We start from the raw sequence: 17,619 nt of genomic DNA, 5'->3' as shown, positions 1-17,619 counted from the left end.
TTCACTACCCAAAGGTGCCTCAGAGCAGCTTACAAACTCCTTTCCCTTCCCCTCCCCACCACAGACACCCTGTGAGGTAGAAGAAGAAGAAGAAGAGATTGGATTTATACCTCACCCTTCACTACCTAAAGGAGTCTCAGAGCGGCTTACAAACTCCTTTCCCTTCCCCTCCCCACAACAGACACCCTGTGAGGTAGAAGAAGAAGAAGAAGAAGAGATTGCATTTATACCCCGCCCTTCACTACCTAAAGGAGTCTCAGAGCGGCTTACAATCTCCTTCCCCTTCCCCTCCCCACAACAGACACCCTGTGAGGTAGAAGAAGAAGAAGAAGAGATTGCATTTATACCCCACCCTTCACTACCCAAAGGAGTCTCAGAGCGGCTTACAATCTCCTTCCCCTTCCCCTCCCCACAACAGACACCCTGTGAGGTAGAAGAAGAAGAAGAAAAGATTGGATTCATACCCCGCCCTTCACTACCCAAAGGTGCCTCAGAGCAGCTTACAAACTCCTTTCCCTTCCCCTCCCCACCACAGACACCCTGTGAGGTAAAAGAAGAAGAAGAAGAAGAGATTGCATTTATACCCCACCCTTCACTACCTAAAGGAGTCTCAGAGCGGCTTACAAACTCCTTTCCCTTCCCCTCCCCACCACAGACACCCTGTGAGGTCGGTGGGGCTGAGAGAGCTCTTGACAGGAACTGCTCTTTTTCAAGGACAGCTCTTATCAGAACTACGGCTTGCCCAAGGCCATCCAGCCAGGTGCAAGTGGAGGAGTGGGGAATCAAATCCGGTTCTCCCAGATTAGAGTCCGCGCACTTAACCACTACACCAAACTGGCTCTTCGCTTCTTAACTCCGCTTCTGTGGCGAACAGTTTGCTGACGGCTGCGGGGCACTTCCTGGATGTTGTTGTCTGATTGCGCCCTTTAAATCCACCCAGCATTCACACCTATGGCAGGTCTAATTGTGCGTATGATCGCGGCCGAAGATATTTTTCAGTTCCATGCCATTTCCGGGCCAGCACTCAGTCATCATTTTCTATGGATCCCACTGTTTCTGTTTCAGGCGATCTGTTCATAGGTAGTATAAAATGAAATACAGATTATTATTATTTTTATTTCATGCATTTATACCCTGCCTTTCTCCTCAATGGGGACCCAAAGCAGCTAGGACAAAAAAGAGAAAAGGGAAAAAACTGAACCTAAAACCTAGAATTCAGAACCTAAAAAGGTTAGTCAAGAATAGAAGAGGGCCAACTCTAAAAATCTAATTATGAAACATACAAAAATATACATTTATTTATTCAACACAAATTGAAATAACAAACAAGGGCCCATTCATACCTCATATACAAATATAAAAACATACAAGGGCTAATGAAATAGACCTAACGCGTTTTGGCCTTTACAGGCCTTCCTCAGAGGTCTAATACAAACAGAACATGTTGGCTGATATGTAAAAATATATACAATCATACATATACAAAATATGGAATAAAGACCAGAAAACAATTGTTCCAAAGTTTAACCACTGGGCAAAGAAAAGAAATACAAAAATACAAATGAAACCTCCAGTGCAATCACATGTCCAGTAGTACTTCTCTCTGGTCAACTATATATTATCCTGAGATTGTACAGCCAAATGTTCCCAATAAAATGTTCCTTAGGTTAAAAGCAGTGCTGATCAAGCACATTCTGCTGAAGTGAAGTAAAGCCATGACTGGCCCCCGGTTTTGGGAAGAAGCAGATTCTGCCATCCAAACCCTGTTGCCGTGTGTATTCGCTGTCCCAATCCTGTTGATTCAATTGTCTTGCGCTGCATGATCCGCCTTGAGTCTCAGTGAGAAAGGCAGCCTATATGTGATGTATGTATATAAAAGAATAAAGGCACTCCAGGAAATATATTAACAGAGCCAGTTTGGCATAGTGGTCAGGAGCGTGGACTCTAATCTGGGAGAACTGGGTTTGACTCCCCCACTCCTCCACTTGCAGCTGCTGGTGTGACCTTGGGTCAGTCACAAGTTCTCTCAGAGCTGTTCTCTCAGGAGTAGAGAGAGAGAGAGAGAGAGAGAGAGCTCTCAGCCCCACCTACTTCACAGGGTGTCTGTTGTGGGGAGGGGAAAGGAAAGAAGATTGTAAGCCGCTCTGAGACTCCTTCAGGTAGTGAAGGGTGGGATATAAATCCAATTTCTTCTTCTTCTTCTTCTTCTTCTTCTTCTTCTTCTTCTTCTTCTTCTTCTTCTTCTTCTTCTTCTTCTTCTTCTTCTTCTTCCCCCAGGCTCCAGGAATTTTCTATCCTGGAAATGTCAACCGTAGGGAAATCCCTTAGTGCCCAAAAGCACAATATAAGTAATTTTTAATTCAATAAAGTTAATTAACTAAAAAGCAATGTGAACTGATGGAGGAGGAGGAGGAGGTGAAGAAGAAAAAGAAGAGGAGGAGGAGGAGGAAATTGGATTTATGCCTCACCTTTCACTCAGAGTGTCCCCACAACAGACACCCTGTGAGGTAGGTGGGGCTGAGAGAGCTCTGAGAGAAATGCTCTTTCAAGAACAGCTCTGACAAAACTATGGCTTGCCCAAGGTCATCCAGCAGCTGCAAGTGGAGGAGTGGGAAATCAAACCCGGTCCTCCCAGATTAGAGTCCGCGCACTTAACCATGACACCAAACTGGCTTTGCTTTAAGTTTTGCCTTTTGAGAGTCCGCATTCCAGAAAGTGTGAATTGTGTTTTTTCCCCCCACTCTTCCCATATCGCTTATTAACATTTCCACCTGAAATTGTCTGCTTTGTTTTCGGAATAAAGCAAAACGAGGAATTCTAAATGCTGTGGAGTTAGGAAGGGAAGAGGCAAACAACAGGTGTGCGAAGGGGCCCATATTTCCTATCCCTAAGAGGTTGCAATAAATTTTAAAAAGGCTACTGGTACATTAAAAGGATGGAGTGTCCTGGGGAAACAAATTAAGGGAGAGGCAAACACATTATTTGAAAACACATTTTCCCCCCTTCGGTTCTTCTCCAGATCCTTTTAAGTGCTGTGTATTTTCAGAAGCCATCATTTCAGCATTAAGCTGCCTTTAAGTCAAGGATTATGTCTCTCCAAAGAAGCAGAAATGTTATCAGAATAAGGGATTGTAAGATGAGCGAGATGCTGAGGGGATTTTTTTAAAAAAAAACACCTCTGTCTCTATCAGCCCGGTGGTTTGGCGGATTTGAGAGAGAGGCACCATACATGGACGCTTTCGAAGGAGACTGTATGGAAGGGCGGTTCCATCCCCCTTCTAAAGCCTTCAAATCATGGCCTGCGATCCTTTTCTCTCCCCCGTCCCCAACTCTTTTTTTTTTTTACATTCTGCCTGATGAAAAGTTCCAGTAAACTCAGAAATTCATTTCCTTGGCGGAAAGTGCCGTCAAGCCACAGCTGACTTAGGGCACCCCCTGGTGGGGTTTTCAAGGCAAGAGGCGTGCAGAGGTGGTTCGCCATGGCCTGCCTCCGTGTCACGACCATGGTATTCCTTAGAGCAGTGGTGGCGAACTAGGGTTGCCAAACCCCCCGGTTTGCCAGGGGTCCCCCGTTTTGGGGGGGTTCTACCCGCCACCGGCCAGATGGCCAGTGGGGGAAGCCCCACCCCCAACGCCCACAGCCACCCCTCTCTCTCCCTTTAAGTGTGTGCAACCCGTGTTTCCTCCCAAGCCCGATCTCCGCTTGAGATCAGGCTCGCAGGGAAATGCCAGCTTTGTGCATTTAAAAGGGAAACGCAACTGCTCTTAAAGGGGAAACGCCGGCTCCGCCCAGACCATCATTAAAGTGTCGAATTCTCTGCCAAATAATTTTAAGTAAATGAAAGCATTTGGGATTGCTTTCCTTACTTTGTTTGGGTCGTCTTAAGTTAATGTATGAGTTGTTTTTTCTAAAGTAAAACCTCAGTATTCAGGTTAAATGGCCGTGTTGGCACTTTGCAATAAATAAGTGGGTTTTGGGTCGCAGTTTGGGCACTCCATCTCTAAAAGGTTCGCCATCACTGCCTTAGAGGTTCCCCATCCAAATACTAGCCAGTAGCGACTCTGCTTAGCTTCCGAGATTGGGGTCGCGTGGGCTAGCCGGGTCAGGGCCCGCATCCTTTTATCTGGCCTTAATAAAAGGTATGATGTGGATTGGGCTTTGTATTCAGTTCCACCTCAGTCTAGGGTTGGGAAATACCTGGATGTTTGTGGCGTGGATCCAGGGGAGGGCGGGGTTTGGGGGGGGAGAAGGACCTCACCGGGGTATAATGTCATAGTATCCTCCCTCCAAAGCAGCCATTTTCTCCAGGGGAACTGATCTCTGTCATCTGGAGACCAATGCTCCCTTTAAGCTGTGGAGTCCTGTGAGCAAACATTCTACTTGGTGAGCTACCGGCATTAAAGCTGTGAGGGAGCGATTGGGCTGCTGCATAAATTAGTTTGCTCCGCAGCCATCCCTTCCTGGGCAAAGACAAAAATGTGTGAGCCGGGGGCTAAAAAACTGTGAGCTAGCTCACACTAACTCGGCTTAGAGGGAACGTTGCTGGAGACCAACTGTAATTGCAGTAAATCTCCAGGTGCCACGTGGAGGTAGAAAACCTCACCTCAGTTACAGTGGTGGACATTTGACTGTTCTCCAGTCCTTTGGATATGTGTTTCAGAATATGCTGGAAAGCACTGTTCTGGCTGCTGACCTCTGCATTTAAAGGTAAAGGTAAAGGTTCCCTTGCTCGAAAGCCAGTCGAATCCGACTCTAGGGTTGTGGTGCTCATCTCCGTTTCAAAGCCGAAGAGCCAGCGCTGTCCAAAGACGTTTCCGTGGTCATGTGGCCGGCATGACTAAACACCAAGGCGCACAGAACGCTGTTACCTTCCCACCAAAGCGGTACCTATTTATCTACTTGCAATTTCTTGCTTTTGAACTGCTAGGTTGGCAGGAGCTGGAACTAGAGATGGGAGCTCACTCCATCATGCGGCACCCGGGTCTCGAACTGCTGAACTACTGACCTTCCACAGCCTGCAGTTCAGCGTCTTGAAGGAGGGGAAGGAGGGTGGTGGGGAAATAATGTTAAAACCATTGGGATTGGGGTTCAGGAATAGAATCACAGAATCATAGAGTTGGAAGGGATCTCCAGGGTCATCTTGTCCAACCCCCTGCACAATGCAGGAAATTCGCAAATACTTCCCACACACACACATCCCTGTTCCATGCTCAGAAGATTGCAAAAAAACCTCCAGGATCTCCAGCCAAAATGACCTGGCAAAAAATGGCTTCCTGGCCCCAAAATGGTGATCACCATTTCCCTGGGCATGTAAGAAAGAACCACAAGAAGTAAGCACTGATGCAACCCTTCCTGCCCTCCCTCTCAGGATCTGCCTGGAAGCGATGTAGGGTCGCTCTAGGAATCGCCAGACACGCTAGGTTTCTCCTGGCAGTGACATAGAGGTGCACACAATGCGACACCCTTCCCCCAGTCCGCACGCCCAAACCTCCTACTGTTTACCAGGTCTAGCCTGGCAACCCTAGCGCCTGGCAAATAGCTGTAGGGAGCAAGTTCTGGAATTGAGGAGCAACTGCAAAAAAAAAAAAAGCCTTGTTTAAGGGTTGCCAACTTTAGGCGGGGAAATTCCTGGAGATTTGGGGAGTGGAACCTGGGGGGGCAGGGTTGAGGAAGGGTGTGATGCCATAGAGTCCCCCCTCCAAAGCCGCCACTTTCTCCAGGGAAACCAGTCTGGAGTCCTGTAATTCCCGGAGGTCACCAGGCCCCACCTGGATGTTGGCAACCCTCCCCTGTTTCCAGTGATGACTACCCCCCCCATACTTCAGGAAAAAGGGCGAACTACGGAACAAAATTAGCTGCTGAAAGGAACCAAGCGATAAGTCTTTGCCTTCAAAAGCAGCCACGTTTCAGTCAAACTCTGCGCCTCTTTTCGTATCAAAGAGGACTCGACATCTGGATGCAGGAAATGCAATCGGTGATTTTTTAAAAAAACTGACCACTATTCTCCTTGCTCTTTTCCCCCCCCCCCAGGGCGAGATTACATGAGAGAAAAAGTCTGTCGAGAATTCAACAGCTAAGGGAAAGAACACTTCCGAGCTGGGTATGTATCCTGAAGACTTCCCCTGAGCGGGGTCCTACTCATACGTTCAGCCTTGCTAGCATTCACCAGCTACAATTTGTAAAACTATCGACGTAAAGGAGATCATGAAATATTTCACCCTTCCTTTGTGTAGGCTGACAACACTCAGGCTCAAAACTACCAGCCTTGGGGAGGGGCAGAGCAAAGAAGATCCTGATAGGTTGGGGTGGTTTGAGCGAACCCATCAGGCCAGGGAGCCAAGTCCTCCTCTGGCAAGACTGGCTGGAGCCAAGAAGAACTGGAGAGTTGGAGATGGCCAGGACTGGCACTTAACAAAATCTCCTGTTCTGACAACATACTAGGTAGCTATCACCCTGTTTTTAAGTAGTATGTGAAGTCAAGTTGCCAAGTCTGGGTTGAGGAATACTTGGAGATTTGGGGGCGGGGGTGGAGCCTTGGGAGGGCCCGGTTTGAGGAGGTGAGGGACCTCAGCGGCGTACAATGTTATAGAGCCCACCCTCCGAAGCAGGCATTTTCTCCAGGGGGACTGATCTTTGTCATCTGGAGATAGGTTGCTATTCCAGGAGATTTCCAGGTACCACCGGGAGGCTGGCAACCCTTCTGTGAAGTCAGTGGGTCAGATCCAGTGTATATATACTAATAGCAAAGCTCGTTGTAAAAGGAATACAATGAGCGCTAGCAAGATGTCGGTCTGGCCCTCCTCCTTGGCGAGTCTTTTAAAGGTGCAACAAGCCTTGCCTCTGGGTGTCGTCGTGCCTGTACTTAGCGCATCACCACTGAAAGGGTAGCAAACTTACCTCCCCCATATGAAGGGGGCACTCAGAGTCTTTTACCCGCCCGCCTCCCTCCCTCGAGAGTGGAAGCCCTCTCTCTGCAGAGCCCTGGCCGGGGGGGGGGAGAAAGCGAGCGCTCAGCAGCATCTCCGTGAGAAACAATGAGGGGGGGAGCAGGTGTGAGGAGAAGCCTTTGTGCCTGGTCCACTCTTTCTCAACAAAGGGAGGTGGCCGCTGACTGACAGGCCTCCCCAAGGTGCTCGGCTGCCTCAGTGAAGCGAGCGCGGGAGCTCCTCCAGCCACCGTGCCTGCCTGCCTGGCAGCCCCTTGGCGGCTCCTGCCGGGGCTTCCTTCACCTCCTGCCTGCACTTCGTGCTCTGCCCACAGTGCTGCATGCAGCTCCCGCAGCACTTTAGGCACTAGCTCCTTCCTGCTCTTCCTCCTGGCGTTTGGCTTTCCAGGAGCTGCAGCTCCTTTCCTCTTAGCCAGACCCTCCCTGCTGCTGCTGCTGCTGCTAAAGGAAGGCAGGGGGAGCCTCTAAAAGGCAGTGGCCAGCTTTCTCTGTGGGACCACCTGCTGAGCTCTCTCCATGAGGAACTCCCGGCCTTGCGGCCAAGGGAAACAGGCCACGAGGGGAAGCAAAGGTGAGTCCTTCTTGTGCTTGCCACCACTCCCTAGGTCTGCCTCCTTCTCCTTTCTGGCCAGTTGTCAGGGTCGCCTTATGAAGGCCCCTGCCCTTCAGCATCCTTCCTGGTGGCCACTCCTCTGTTTCCCTTTTGGGCCATGGAGGGGTTGCTACTCCCTCCAGGAGGAAAAAAGACCAACAAAGGAACACCTGAGGAGGAAGCGCAGAGGAGAAAAGGGAATACCCGTTGCTCATAATCAGTGGGGAGCTCTCCTATACCACACTGGGCTGCCTACTAAGCCTCTGCCCAACGGAGCATCCATCCCCTTCACTGGCTCCCTCCAGACTGAGATCGAAACACTGGCCGTTGGCTCTGCGGGCAGGACTGAGGCAATGCAGCAAGGCAATGCAGCCAGGAGATTGGCAGACCTTCCAAGTGGCAACTGAGGGAGCCAAATGCTGTGGGAGCATGTGGAACATTCATCCCAAAACAGAATTATAAGGAGATTATATAGGGCAATATATATATATATTCATTTTCATTTTTTATTAAATAATTCATTTTCATTTTTGAAAAATGTATTAACTGCTTGCCACCTTGGAAATCCTGAACTGGGTGGAAAGGTGGGCATAAAAATGTTTTAAATAAATAAATAATACCAGAACTCTCAGATCAGACAAAGGAAAAGGACGGTGCAATTTAAAGAGAGAGACAAGAAAATAAACTGGGGGGGGGGCTGCCTCTCATTAGTTTTAAAATTCAGATTTCACTTGCAGTTAGGGATGCCAGCCTCCAGGTGGTACCTGGGGATTCTCCAGAATTACAGCTCATCTCCAGACTACAGGGATCAGCTCCCCTGGAGAACATGGCTGTTTTGGAGGGTGGAGTCTATGGCCTTGTACCCCACTGAGGTCCCTGCCCTCCCCAGACTCCACCCCCAAATATCCAGGAATTTCCCAACCTGGATCTGGCAACTCAACCCCCCAAACCGTGCCAGTAACCCTACTTGAACCGAATCCTCCTCTGTGTATTAACAAGATTCACAAAGAAGGGAACAGATGGAGCAGAACAATTTCCCTGAGTATGACCTTGAATCCCTCACGTCTATTTGTCCACAGGGCAATTATCGCGAGCAGCAGGAAATATTCCAATGCCACATTTGAGGAAATCCTTAATGTCGTGAAAGACTTTGTCTCCATTGCAGAGAAATGCTGCCCAGAAGGAGCTGATCCTGATTGCTATGAGAACGAAGTATGTTTCTGTATTTCCCCCCCATCGTGATAGAAGTGGATACAGCCTGTTTCCGCCCTAACGGGCTTACGAACTCACAGATTAACTTGTTCTTTGAAGATAGATCCAGGTAGTCAGCCATGTTGGTCTGAAGCAGTAGAACAAATGTAGAGTCCAGTGGGGCACCTTTAAGACCAACAAAGGTTTATTCAAGGGATGAGCTTTCATGTGCAATGCATACTTTTTCAAATACATTGGAATGGTAGGTAAGGTTCTAAACTTATAGACAGGGATTTAACAGCAAATTAACAGGTGACATGATGGTGTTTAAGTTATGCAAAGCAAAAAACTAAAGAACAAGTTGAGGTTATCAGGTCAACAGTTGTAAAGCAATAAATATGTCAGAATAGCAGATAAATGTCTAAAGGTGTTTTTTTCCTCATTGTGGGAAGTAACAGAATCTTAATTATCTCCTCTGAGGTACAGAGGACTCCTGGAGGGCACTTGACAATTCATTTTGAGCGGGATGTAAAGTTGTCAGCAGACATTCATTCAGTATTCTAATATACGGTCCCTGCCACACGGGGGAAAAGGACGGGCGGGATCATACAGATCCCGTGAGCCGCCTCGCAATCGCTCCCCGGCACGATCAGATGCCGGGGAGACCAGGGACTAAGCGACAGGAGGCTGCCGAACTGCGCATGTGTGAGCATGCACAGTTCGGCCAAGAGCCGAGGATGCGCCGGCAGAAGGACGCGCTGGCGATCCCATGGCTGCGCTTGCCCCGGCTGTTCCGGTAAGACCTCCTCTGGAGGTGGTGTATTTTTGATGTGGGTTTTCGGCCGGAAGGGCCGGATCGGGGACGGCTGCGCAACATTTCCCTGATGTTGCAGTGGGATCACGCCCGTTTGCTGTGCCCCCAATTCGTCCCTCTCTTGGCCCAAAACCTTTCGTGTGACTGGGGCCTACGATTCTGAAAAAGAAATACACTAAAATATAGAGGATTTATAATCCTCCTTGTTGAGAATACATATGTGAGGACTGAATGTTAGCATTGAAAAGTCCTCCTCCTCCCCCCCCCCAATCATGGCTTCAGAATTTCCAGAGATTGTGCATCTCCAACTATACCCAAAGGCTAGGGTTGTCAGGCCATGCTCCCTCTAAGCTGGGAAGTCTTGTGAGCAAAAATTCTATTTTGTGAGCTACTGGCATTAAAGTTGTGAGCGAGCGATTTGGCATCAATTAGCTTGCTCTGGAGCCATCCCTTCCTGAGCTAGGACAAAAATGTGTGAGCCCGAGGCTAAAAAAACTGTGTGCTAGCTCACACTAACTCAGCTTGGAGGGAACACTAGTTGTCAGCCATGGGTTAGGAAATACCTGGAAATTTGGTGGGTGGATCTTGGGGAGGGTATAATGCCATGGACTATGGTATAGTGCCATAGATCTGGAGATTGGCAACCCTTCTAAACGCCCCTGATAACTTGCGGCTGCAGCTGACTCAAGGTCGAATCTGCACTTGCATTTTTAAATTAGTTTCATGCTGCTGTGACGCCGTCTTTCTCTATGCTTGTTTGAATGTTGTTTGGAGAAGATTCTTTTAAAGCAGTGCAGAGGTGCAATGACAGTGGAGCCCGGAAAGGACAATAAACATATGTGGACGTGCAAAAGTATGCTAGCACTCTCGAGGTGTGAAAACGACACCAAATGTAGACAGCTTTTTTGAAGATGGAGTCAAAAGGCTGGGACACCGGTGGGAAAAACAAATGCAGATTCAACCTCTCTCTCTCTCTCTCTCTCTCTCTCTCCTGTTCTTCTCCCACCCGCACCAGTCTTTAGCTCTCTCTGCCAGATCTTGCCATGACACTGCTCCTTTCCCCAAGCACCCGGGGATAGCGGCCTGTTGTACGGAGCAGGGCCTGGAACGGAAGCTCTGCCTGGCCGCCTTGAAACACCAGCCTAAAGAGTTCCCGACATATGTGGAGCCATCAAATGAGGAAGCCTGCGAGGCCTTCGCCAGGGATCCTCAGGACTTTCAAGACAGGCAAGTTCTATAAAGCAAGTTCATTTTTAACAGGGCCATTTCTTGAAGTGCCCCCTTGACAATAACAATCACAAGTAGGGATGCCCGCTTCCGGGTGGGACCTGGGGATCCCCTGAAATTACAGCTCATCTCCAGACTGCAGAGGGATGCTTGGGAGGGTGGGCTCTATGGCACTGTGCCCCATTGAAGTCCCTGTCCTCCCCAGGCTCCACACCCAAATCCCCAGGAGTTTTCCCAACTTGGAACATTGATGGGGTCTGAACTGGCAGGTAGCCAGTGGGGAGAGCCCCGCCCCTAAAGAGCCCTGTCCCTCCCAACATGCCCGGTGCACATCACACGGGGGACGCTCTAGCTCTGGGTTGGAAAGTACCTGGAGATTTGGGGAGTGGCACCTGAGAAAGGCAGAGTTTGGGGAAATGAGGGCTTCGGTGGGGTCTAAGGCCATTGAGTCCGCTTTCCAAAGCGGCCATTTTCTCCGAGTGGACTCATTTTTGTTGCCCGGAGATCGGTTGTAATGGTGGAAGATCCAAACCGTGCATAAATAACGAAAAATAGATATTCAGCTTTCAATATGACAATCTGTACCTATATAGAGTGGGTTTTTTTAAAAAAAATACAATATAATAGAAACTCAAAAATACACGGTCCTATTAATCCACCTTCAGAAATAGTCCCAGTCAAATTCCTCGAACAGTGAAAAGTCCAAGTATAGACGTTTATCATTCCTCTTTGAAAAACTCGTCTCGCCACTCGTGTATCCACTTCACGGCCCCGCCGGCTTCGAGTTGCCGTTATCGCCGTGCTTCCTTAAAAGTGGAGCACCAAAATCGTCCAGCTCCAGTACTGAATAATTCACAGCATCTTTTTCATTCTTTATGTACGTAAGACCACTTGAAGCAGATGCACAAGCAGCAAGGCGAGTTTTTTTGAAGAGGAATTATGAACATCTATATTTGGACTTTTCACTGTTTGAGGAATTTGACTGGGACTATTTCTGAAGGTGGATTAATAGGACTATTTTTGTATTTGGACCGTGTACTTTTGAGTTTCTATTATATTTTATTTTTGAAAAACTACTCTATTCGTATAGGTTTAGAGTATCATACTCATTGACTGTTGAATATATATTTTTCGTTATTTATGCACGGTTTGATATTTTGCTTTTTCGTATTACATACGACCTGGAGGTCGGCAACTCGTTTTTGTTTTTGTTTTAATTTTTATTATTCTCACAATAAAAATACATATACAAGTAACATACAGGTAGGTTATTCTTCATTACCCAGTTCAGTCCTACGTTTAGTTAGTAAGTGATAAAATGTTCCCCTAGGTATATTAGTTTTGATAGGTGTTGTAATGGTTGTTTTGAATGTGTGTGCAGAGTTTGTCCTTGTTAGCAGATCTAGAGAGCAACCCTAACCCCTGTTATAACTCTTGTGTACAAATGATGTCCCATGCACTATGCTTGGCTAGAATTTTTGGATATTGTAACTCTGCATGCAAGAGGAATCGGGAGGGAAAGGGTTAATTCGGTATACTTGGCAGTTGGCCCCACCCTCTCATTGGTAGGATTTTGAGCCTCTTCGTCTGTTGCCTGCCTTCTGTTTCATCTTATATAGAACCTCTTATATAGGACCTACACCAGTTTGGTGTAGTGGTTAAGTCCGCAGACTCTGATCTGGGAGAACTGGGTTTGATTCCCCACTCCTCCACAAGCAGCTGCTGGATGACCTTGGGAAAGCCATAGTCCTGTCAGAGCTGTTCTCTCAACAGTTCTCTCAGGGCTCTCTCAGCCTCGCCTACCTCACAGGGTGTCTGTTGTGGGAATGGGAAGGAGATTGTAAGCCGCTCTGAGACTACGAGTGAAGGGCAGGGTATAAATCCGATCTCTTCTCTTCTCTCTTCTCTTCTCTCTCTTACCTGGGCTCGGAGCTGTAGCAAGTTAACCTCTTTCTGAAAGTTAATCTGTTCACGATAAGTTAAATACACCTACACGGATATGTCATCTAAGTTGTGCTTCTATTTTTGTAAGTAAAATTTCTTTCTCTGGTGACCATTGGAGTCAGGTCATCTTTGTCATTTGTTTGAACAGCATTTTCCGCCCTTAACCAGGAAATGTGGAGGATCAAGGATACTGCGTGAAGCTCCTGTGCTTCCAAGCTGTATGATTTTTTTTTTACATTTTACTCAGTAAGAATGGAGCCGCCTCAGATCTTTACTAAGCCGGCTGGCCTCATTTGTTATATAAAGGTAAAGGTTCCCTTGCTCGAAAGCCAGTCGAGTCCGACTCTAGGGTTGCTCATCTCCGTTTCAAAGCCAAAGAGCCAGCGCTGTCCGAAGACGTTTCCGTGGTCATGTGGCCGACATAACTAAACACCAAGGAGCACGGAACGCTGTTACCTTCCCACCGAAGTGGTACCTATTTATCTACTTGCAATTTCTTGCTTTCGAACTGCTAGGTTGGCAGGAGCTGGAACTAGAGACGGGAGCTCACTCCGTCATGCGGCACACCCGGGTCTCAAACTGCTGAACTACTGACCTTCCACAGCCTGCAGTTCAGCGTCTTAACCACTTGAGCCACCGCAGGTCCATATCATTTGTTATATAGCACTCCCTTAACCTTTCTTTTGTGGTCTCTTTTCTAGATATCTCTATGAGTATTCCGCGGACTACAGCAGTGCCCCATTGCCCGTGCTGGCTGCCTCCACAACGAGCTACCTGTCCATGGTTGCAACATGTTGTGCCTCTGCCACGCCCACGCCGTGCTTCTTAAAAGAGGTCTGAGCATTTCTCTTTTGCATTTAAAATGTGCCGTGCTTCCTTGACAACCTCTTCTCCCCCCCCCTCCCCAACTATAAGTCTAGCAGACTATAAGGACTGCCAGATCCCAGCAGCGGCAGTGAATAGAGGCTTAGCATCCGTCACGTCAGCCGCTGTCTTTTTTTCCCCCCAGCCACTGTCTTTGAACAGCTTGTCCCACTCTGTGGCATGGCTAGCCGCACATGGGGGTCACGCAGACACAACCACATGGGTCGAGGCAATGACAGTGCTGAAGCCACCGGGGAGGCCAAATCTTCCTGCAATTTTGCCAGACTACCTCTAGGGGGCAGTAGAAAGTAGACCAGCAATTGCAGCAGGAAGGTGGGGGGGGAGGTCTTGAATCTCTCACTCATGTGTTCCCTTAGAGAGTTTCAGAGCAAAAGAACGTAAGAGAAGCCCTGCTGGATCAGGCCAGGGGACCATCTAGTCCAGCATCCCGTCTCACACAGGGGCCAGCCAGTTCCTCTGGAGGGCCAACAGCAGGGCAGAGAGGCCGAGGCCTTCCCCTGAGGAGAACCTCAGAAGAGCCCTGCTGTATCAGACCAGTGAGGGTCCATCCAGTCCAGCATCCTGTCTCACACAGTGGACAACCAGGTCCCCTGGAGGGCCAACAACATGGCATAGATGCTGAGGCCTTCCCCTGATGTTGCCTCCTGGCTCTGGGATTCAGAGATTGACTGCCTTTGAACGTGGAGGTTCTCCTCAGTCACCATGGCTAGTAGCCATTGATAGACTTATCTTCCATGAATCTATCTAATCGCCTTTTAAAGTTGTTCATCCCTGTGGCCATCCCTCCATCCTCTGGCAGTGAATTCCACATTTGATCTCACTCTCTGAGTAAAGTAGTATTTCATTTTTTTCTGTCCTGAAACTACTGCCCGTCAGCTTCATTGGATGCCCTCCAGTACTAGTATTTTGGGAGTATTTATCAACTCTCTCTACTCTATGCATAATTTTGTAAACTTCTATCATGCCCCCCCCCTTTAGTGGTCTCTCTTCAGAACTGAAAAGTCCCGGACGCTCCGGCCTTTCCTCCTAGGGAAGGGGCTCCAGCCCCCAATCATCTTGGTTGCCCTCCTCTGCACTTTTTCCCAGCTCTGCAATGTCCTTTTGGAGATACGGTGACCAGAAGTGGACATAGTATTTCATGGAGTTATCCAGTACGACCCCAAGATCTTTTCCCCTCTCAGTCTCAGCAAGTTCACACCCCATTAGCCTGTACTTGAAGTTGGGATTTGTTTCCCCCGTGTACATCACCTTACACTTAACAACATTGTTGCCCACATTGTCACCCAGTTTGTGGAGATCCTCTTGGAGCTCTTCACAGTCAACCTTGGTGTTCACCATCCTGAATAATCTTGTGTCATCGGCAAGCTTGGCCACTACCCTACTCACTCCTAGTTCCGGATCATTGATGAATAAATTAAACTCGTCATGACCAGGGCCAGGGCGTTTTCGGTGGCGGCTCCTATCTGGTGGAATGAGCTCCCAGAGGAGATCAGGGCTCTGCGGGACCTAGCACAGTTCCGCAGAGCCTGCAAGATGGAGCTCTTCCGCCAGGCGTTCGAATAGGAGCCGCCATCGCCATTGTACCACCAACGCCCCATGATTTCTGTACAGGGTCATCATGATGCAGGCACCTTGGGTGAGAATGGGACATTTTAGGAGACGGCCATCTTGTTTTTTTAGAAGAGGAGCACCAAAAATTTGTTTATGACTGTGATGTGTTTTAATATTTTTAATGTTTTTATTGTTCTATTGTATGAATTTGGCGATATGCCGTGTAAGCCGCCCTGAGCCTCCGGGGAGGGCGGGATAAAAATGTAAATAATAAATAAATAAATAAATAAATAAATAAATAAATAAATAAATTGTACTGACTCCGATACAGATCCTTGTGGAACTCCACCGCTTATGAGAATTGCCCATTTATTCCTACTCGTTGCTTCCTGTCATTTAACCGGTTTTGAATCCATAAGAGAACCCATCTGCCTATCCCATGACTGCTAAGTTTACTCAGGGGTCTTTGGTGAGATATCTTGTCAAAAGCCTTTTGAAAGTCCAGGTGTGTAATGTCAACTGCGTCACCATTTACATGCTTGTTCATTTTCCCAAGGAACTCCAAAAAGGCTGGTGAGGGAGGACTTCCCTTTGCAGAAGCCATGCTGGTTTTCCCTCAGCAGGTTTTGTCCCTCTCTGTACCTAGTGATTCTATGCCAATTCTCCGAGAGAATTACTTAAGATGGCTCTCCATAGTGTCATCACAAAGCATCCTTTCATTAGGACAAGGCCCAGGAAAACAGCTTCTCATGACAGGGGAAAGTACCTCGTGCCAGGGAAGGTTCCACTGTTAGCAGAACAGATCCATCCACCTGTCCATGAACAGTCCCTAAGACCAATGCATGGAATAGATGCCACATCTACATCGGCTTCCTCTGGGAAGTTGAGAGCAATTTCTTCCCATTTTACGTATGTTGTTCTAAGGATGAACTTCCCACCCTTCCATAACCGCACCACTCTGGATGTCCAGGTCCAGGACCGAATCTTCGTCGGCAAGACCAAATGGAACCGAATATTGTAATTGGAAAACCGAGCTCTCTCCATTCCAAGGCAGGGTTCTGTGAGCTTTGCTACCTTTTTGCAGCTTGTTGGAAGTTCACGTGCACTTCCAGATTTGCTTCGAGCCACTGCCTTTGTCAAGTGGTTCGTCTCTGTCTAATGCAAGCGTCCCCCAACTTTGTGCCCATGGTGTCCCCAGCAACTCCTTTCCTGGTGCCAACCAAGTGTTTTTAGAAAGTGGGTGAGGCCGAGCGGGGTTCTCAGCCAGCAAGGTTTCTGACTGGCTATTTGGAGATACGTTCGGCTGTGCAGATCTTCTTTAAAACGTTGCTTTGGCAGCAACTGCCGGCGAATCACAAAGATCTTCACTGTGTGACTGAAGGTCAGCAGTGACAATCTAAAGGGATCACAGTCAATATAACATGAAGAAAAGTGAACCAGAAACTGTGATGGACTGATAGGACTGAGAAGTAGCCGGCACATGACAGTTCCTTCTTCACTTTGCTTCATGAAGGTAAGCAGTGGCCGCCATTTTGTGACTGGCTCCATCTCCCGCAGCAGCCATTTTATGACACCTATTTTATGGCTGCACCCAATACCCTGTCCCAGAGTTTTATAAGTGCCCACAAGCTGTCAGGTCCCCACAGCAACAACGAAGTACACGCTTACAGAAAGGTTTTACTTTTATTGATGCTAAAGGTGCATTGACAGGAACACTGTTAGGAATGACGTGTAATCAAAGAGCATGGCAGGATATAGGACATTCAAATCAGCAAGACCCAATTGCGGGAGTTCCCATGCACGGCATTAGGCCTGAGAACTAACGGTACTAATAAGCATAACAGGTAAAACTTCCCACGACTTGTCCGAGGGATAAGCCAAGCAACTTCTCCAGCAGCTCTCCTCCAGCGGCCTTGAAAGATACGTGTTGCTGTCGCAAAGCAATTAAGTGCAAGGAGAGGAATGTACATGAAAGTGAAAGCAGAAAAACACTTGCAGCTTGCTGACACAAGCTCGAAAAGGTTGAAAACCCCCTGGTCTAATGAATCGTTATCCTTTTCACCTTGCAGAAGTTGAACCGGAGGTCCCTTGCGATGCTCACTCGTGTGTCCAACAAAGCATGCGCCCACTATGATTTGCTGGGGAAAGAAAAAACCAAGCTCAGGTTGGTAGATACCTTCTACATTCGTGGCAGGTCAGGACTGGAGATGTTCAATGTGGAACTCATGAGTGCTTCCTGTTCTCCCTGAAAACCTAGGCAGATATGTCAGGGCCGTGGCTTCATGGTGGAATGGCCTCTTGGTATGTAGATGGACCCAGGTTCAATCCCCCACATAGAATCATAGAGTTGGAAGGTACCTCCAGGGTCATCTAGTCCAACCCCCTGCACAAGGCAGGAAATTCACAAAGACCTCCCCCTCCAACCTCCAGTGACCCCTCTTCCATGCCCAGAAGATGGCAAAAAACCT

General features: G+C 48.1%; 1 protein-coding gene across 1 annotated transcript in view; it reads left to right on the top strand.

Moving 5' to 3' along the window:
• Positions 1–17,619, top strand: part of GC (group-specific component (vitamin D binding protein)) — a 173,726-nt gene that overhangs the window by 136,045 nt on the left and 20,062 nt on the right. The window contains 5 exon segments of the mRNA XM_015420007.1: positions 6,032–6,101; positions 8,619–8,751; positions 10,560–10,771; positions 13,417–13,549; positions 17,221–17,315. Of these exon segments, the coding sequence (XP_015275493.1) occupies positions 6,032–6,101; positions 8,619–8,751; positions 10,560–10,771; positions 13,417–13,549; positions 17,221–17,315 (643 nt within the window).

The sequence above is a fragment of the Gekko japonicus genome, unplaced genomic scaffold (assembly GCF_001447785.1).
Source record: "Gekko japonicus isolate JY-2015 unplaced genomic scaffold, Gekko_japonicus_V1.1 scaffold350, whole genome shotgun sequence".
In the NCBI taxonomy this organism is placed as follows: Eukaryota; Metazoa; Chordata; class Lepidosauria; order Squamata; family Gekkonidae; genus Gekko; species Gekko japonicus.
This window is presented reverse-complemented; position numbering and strand designations above follow the sequence as displayed.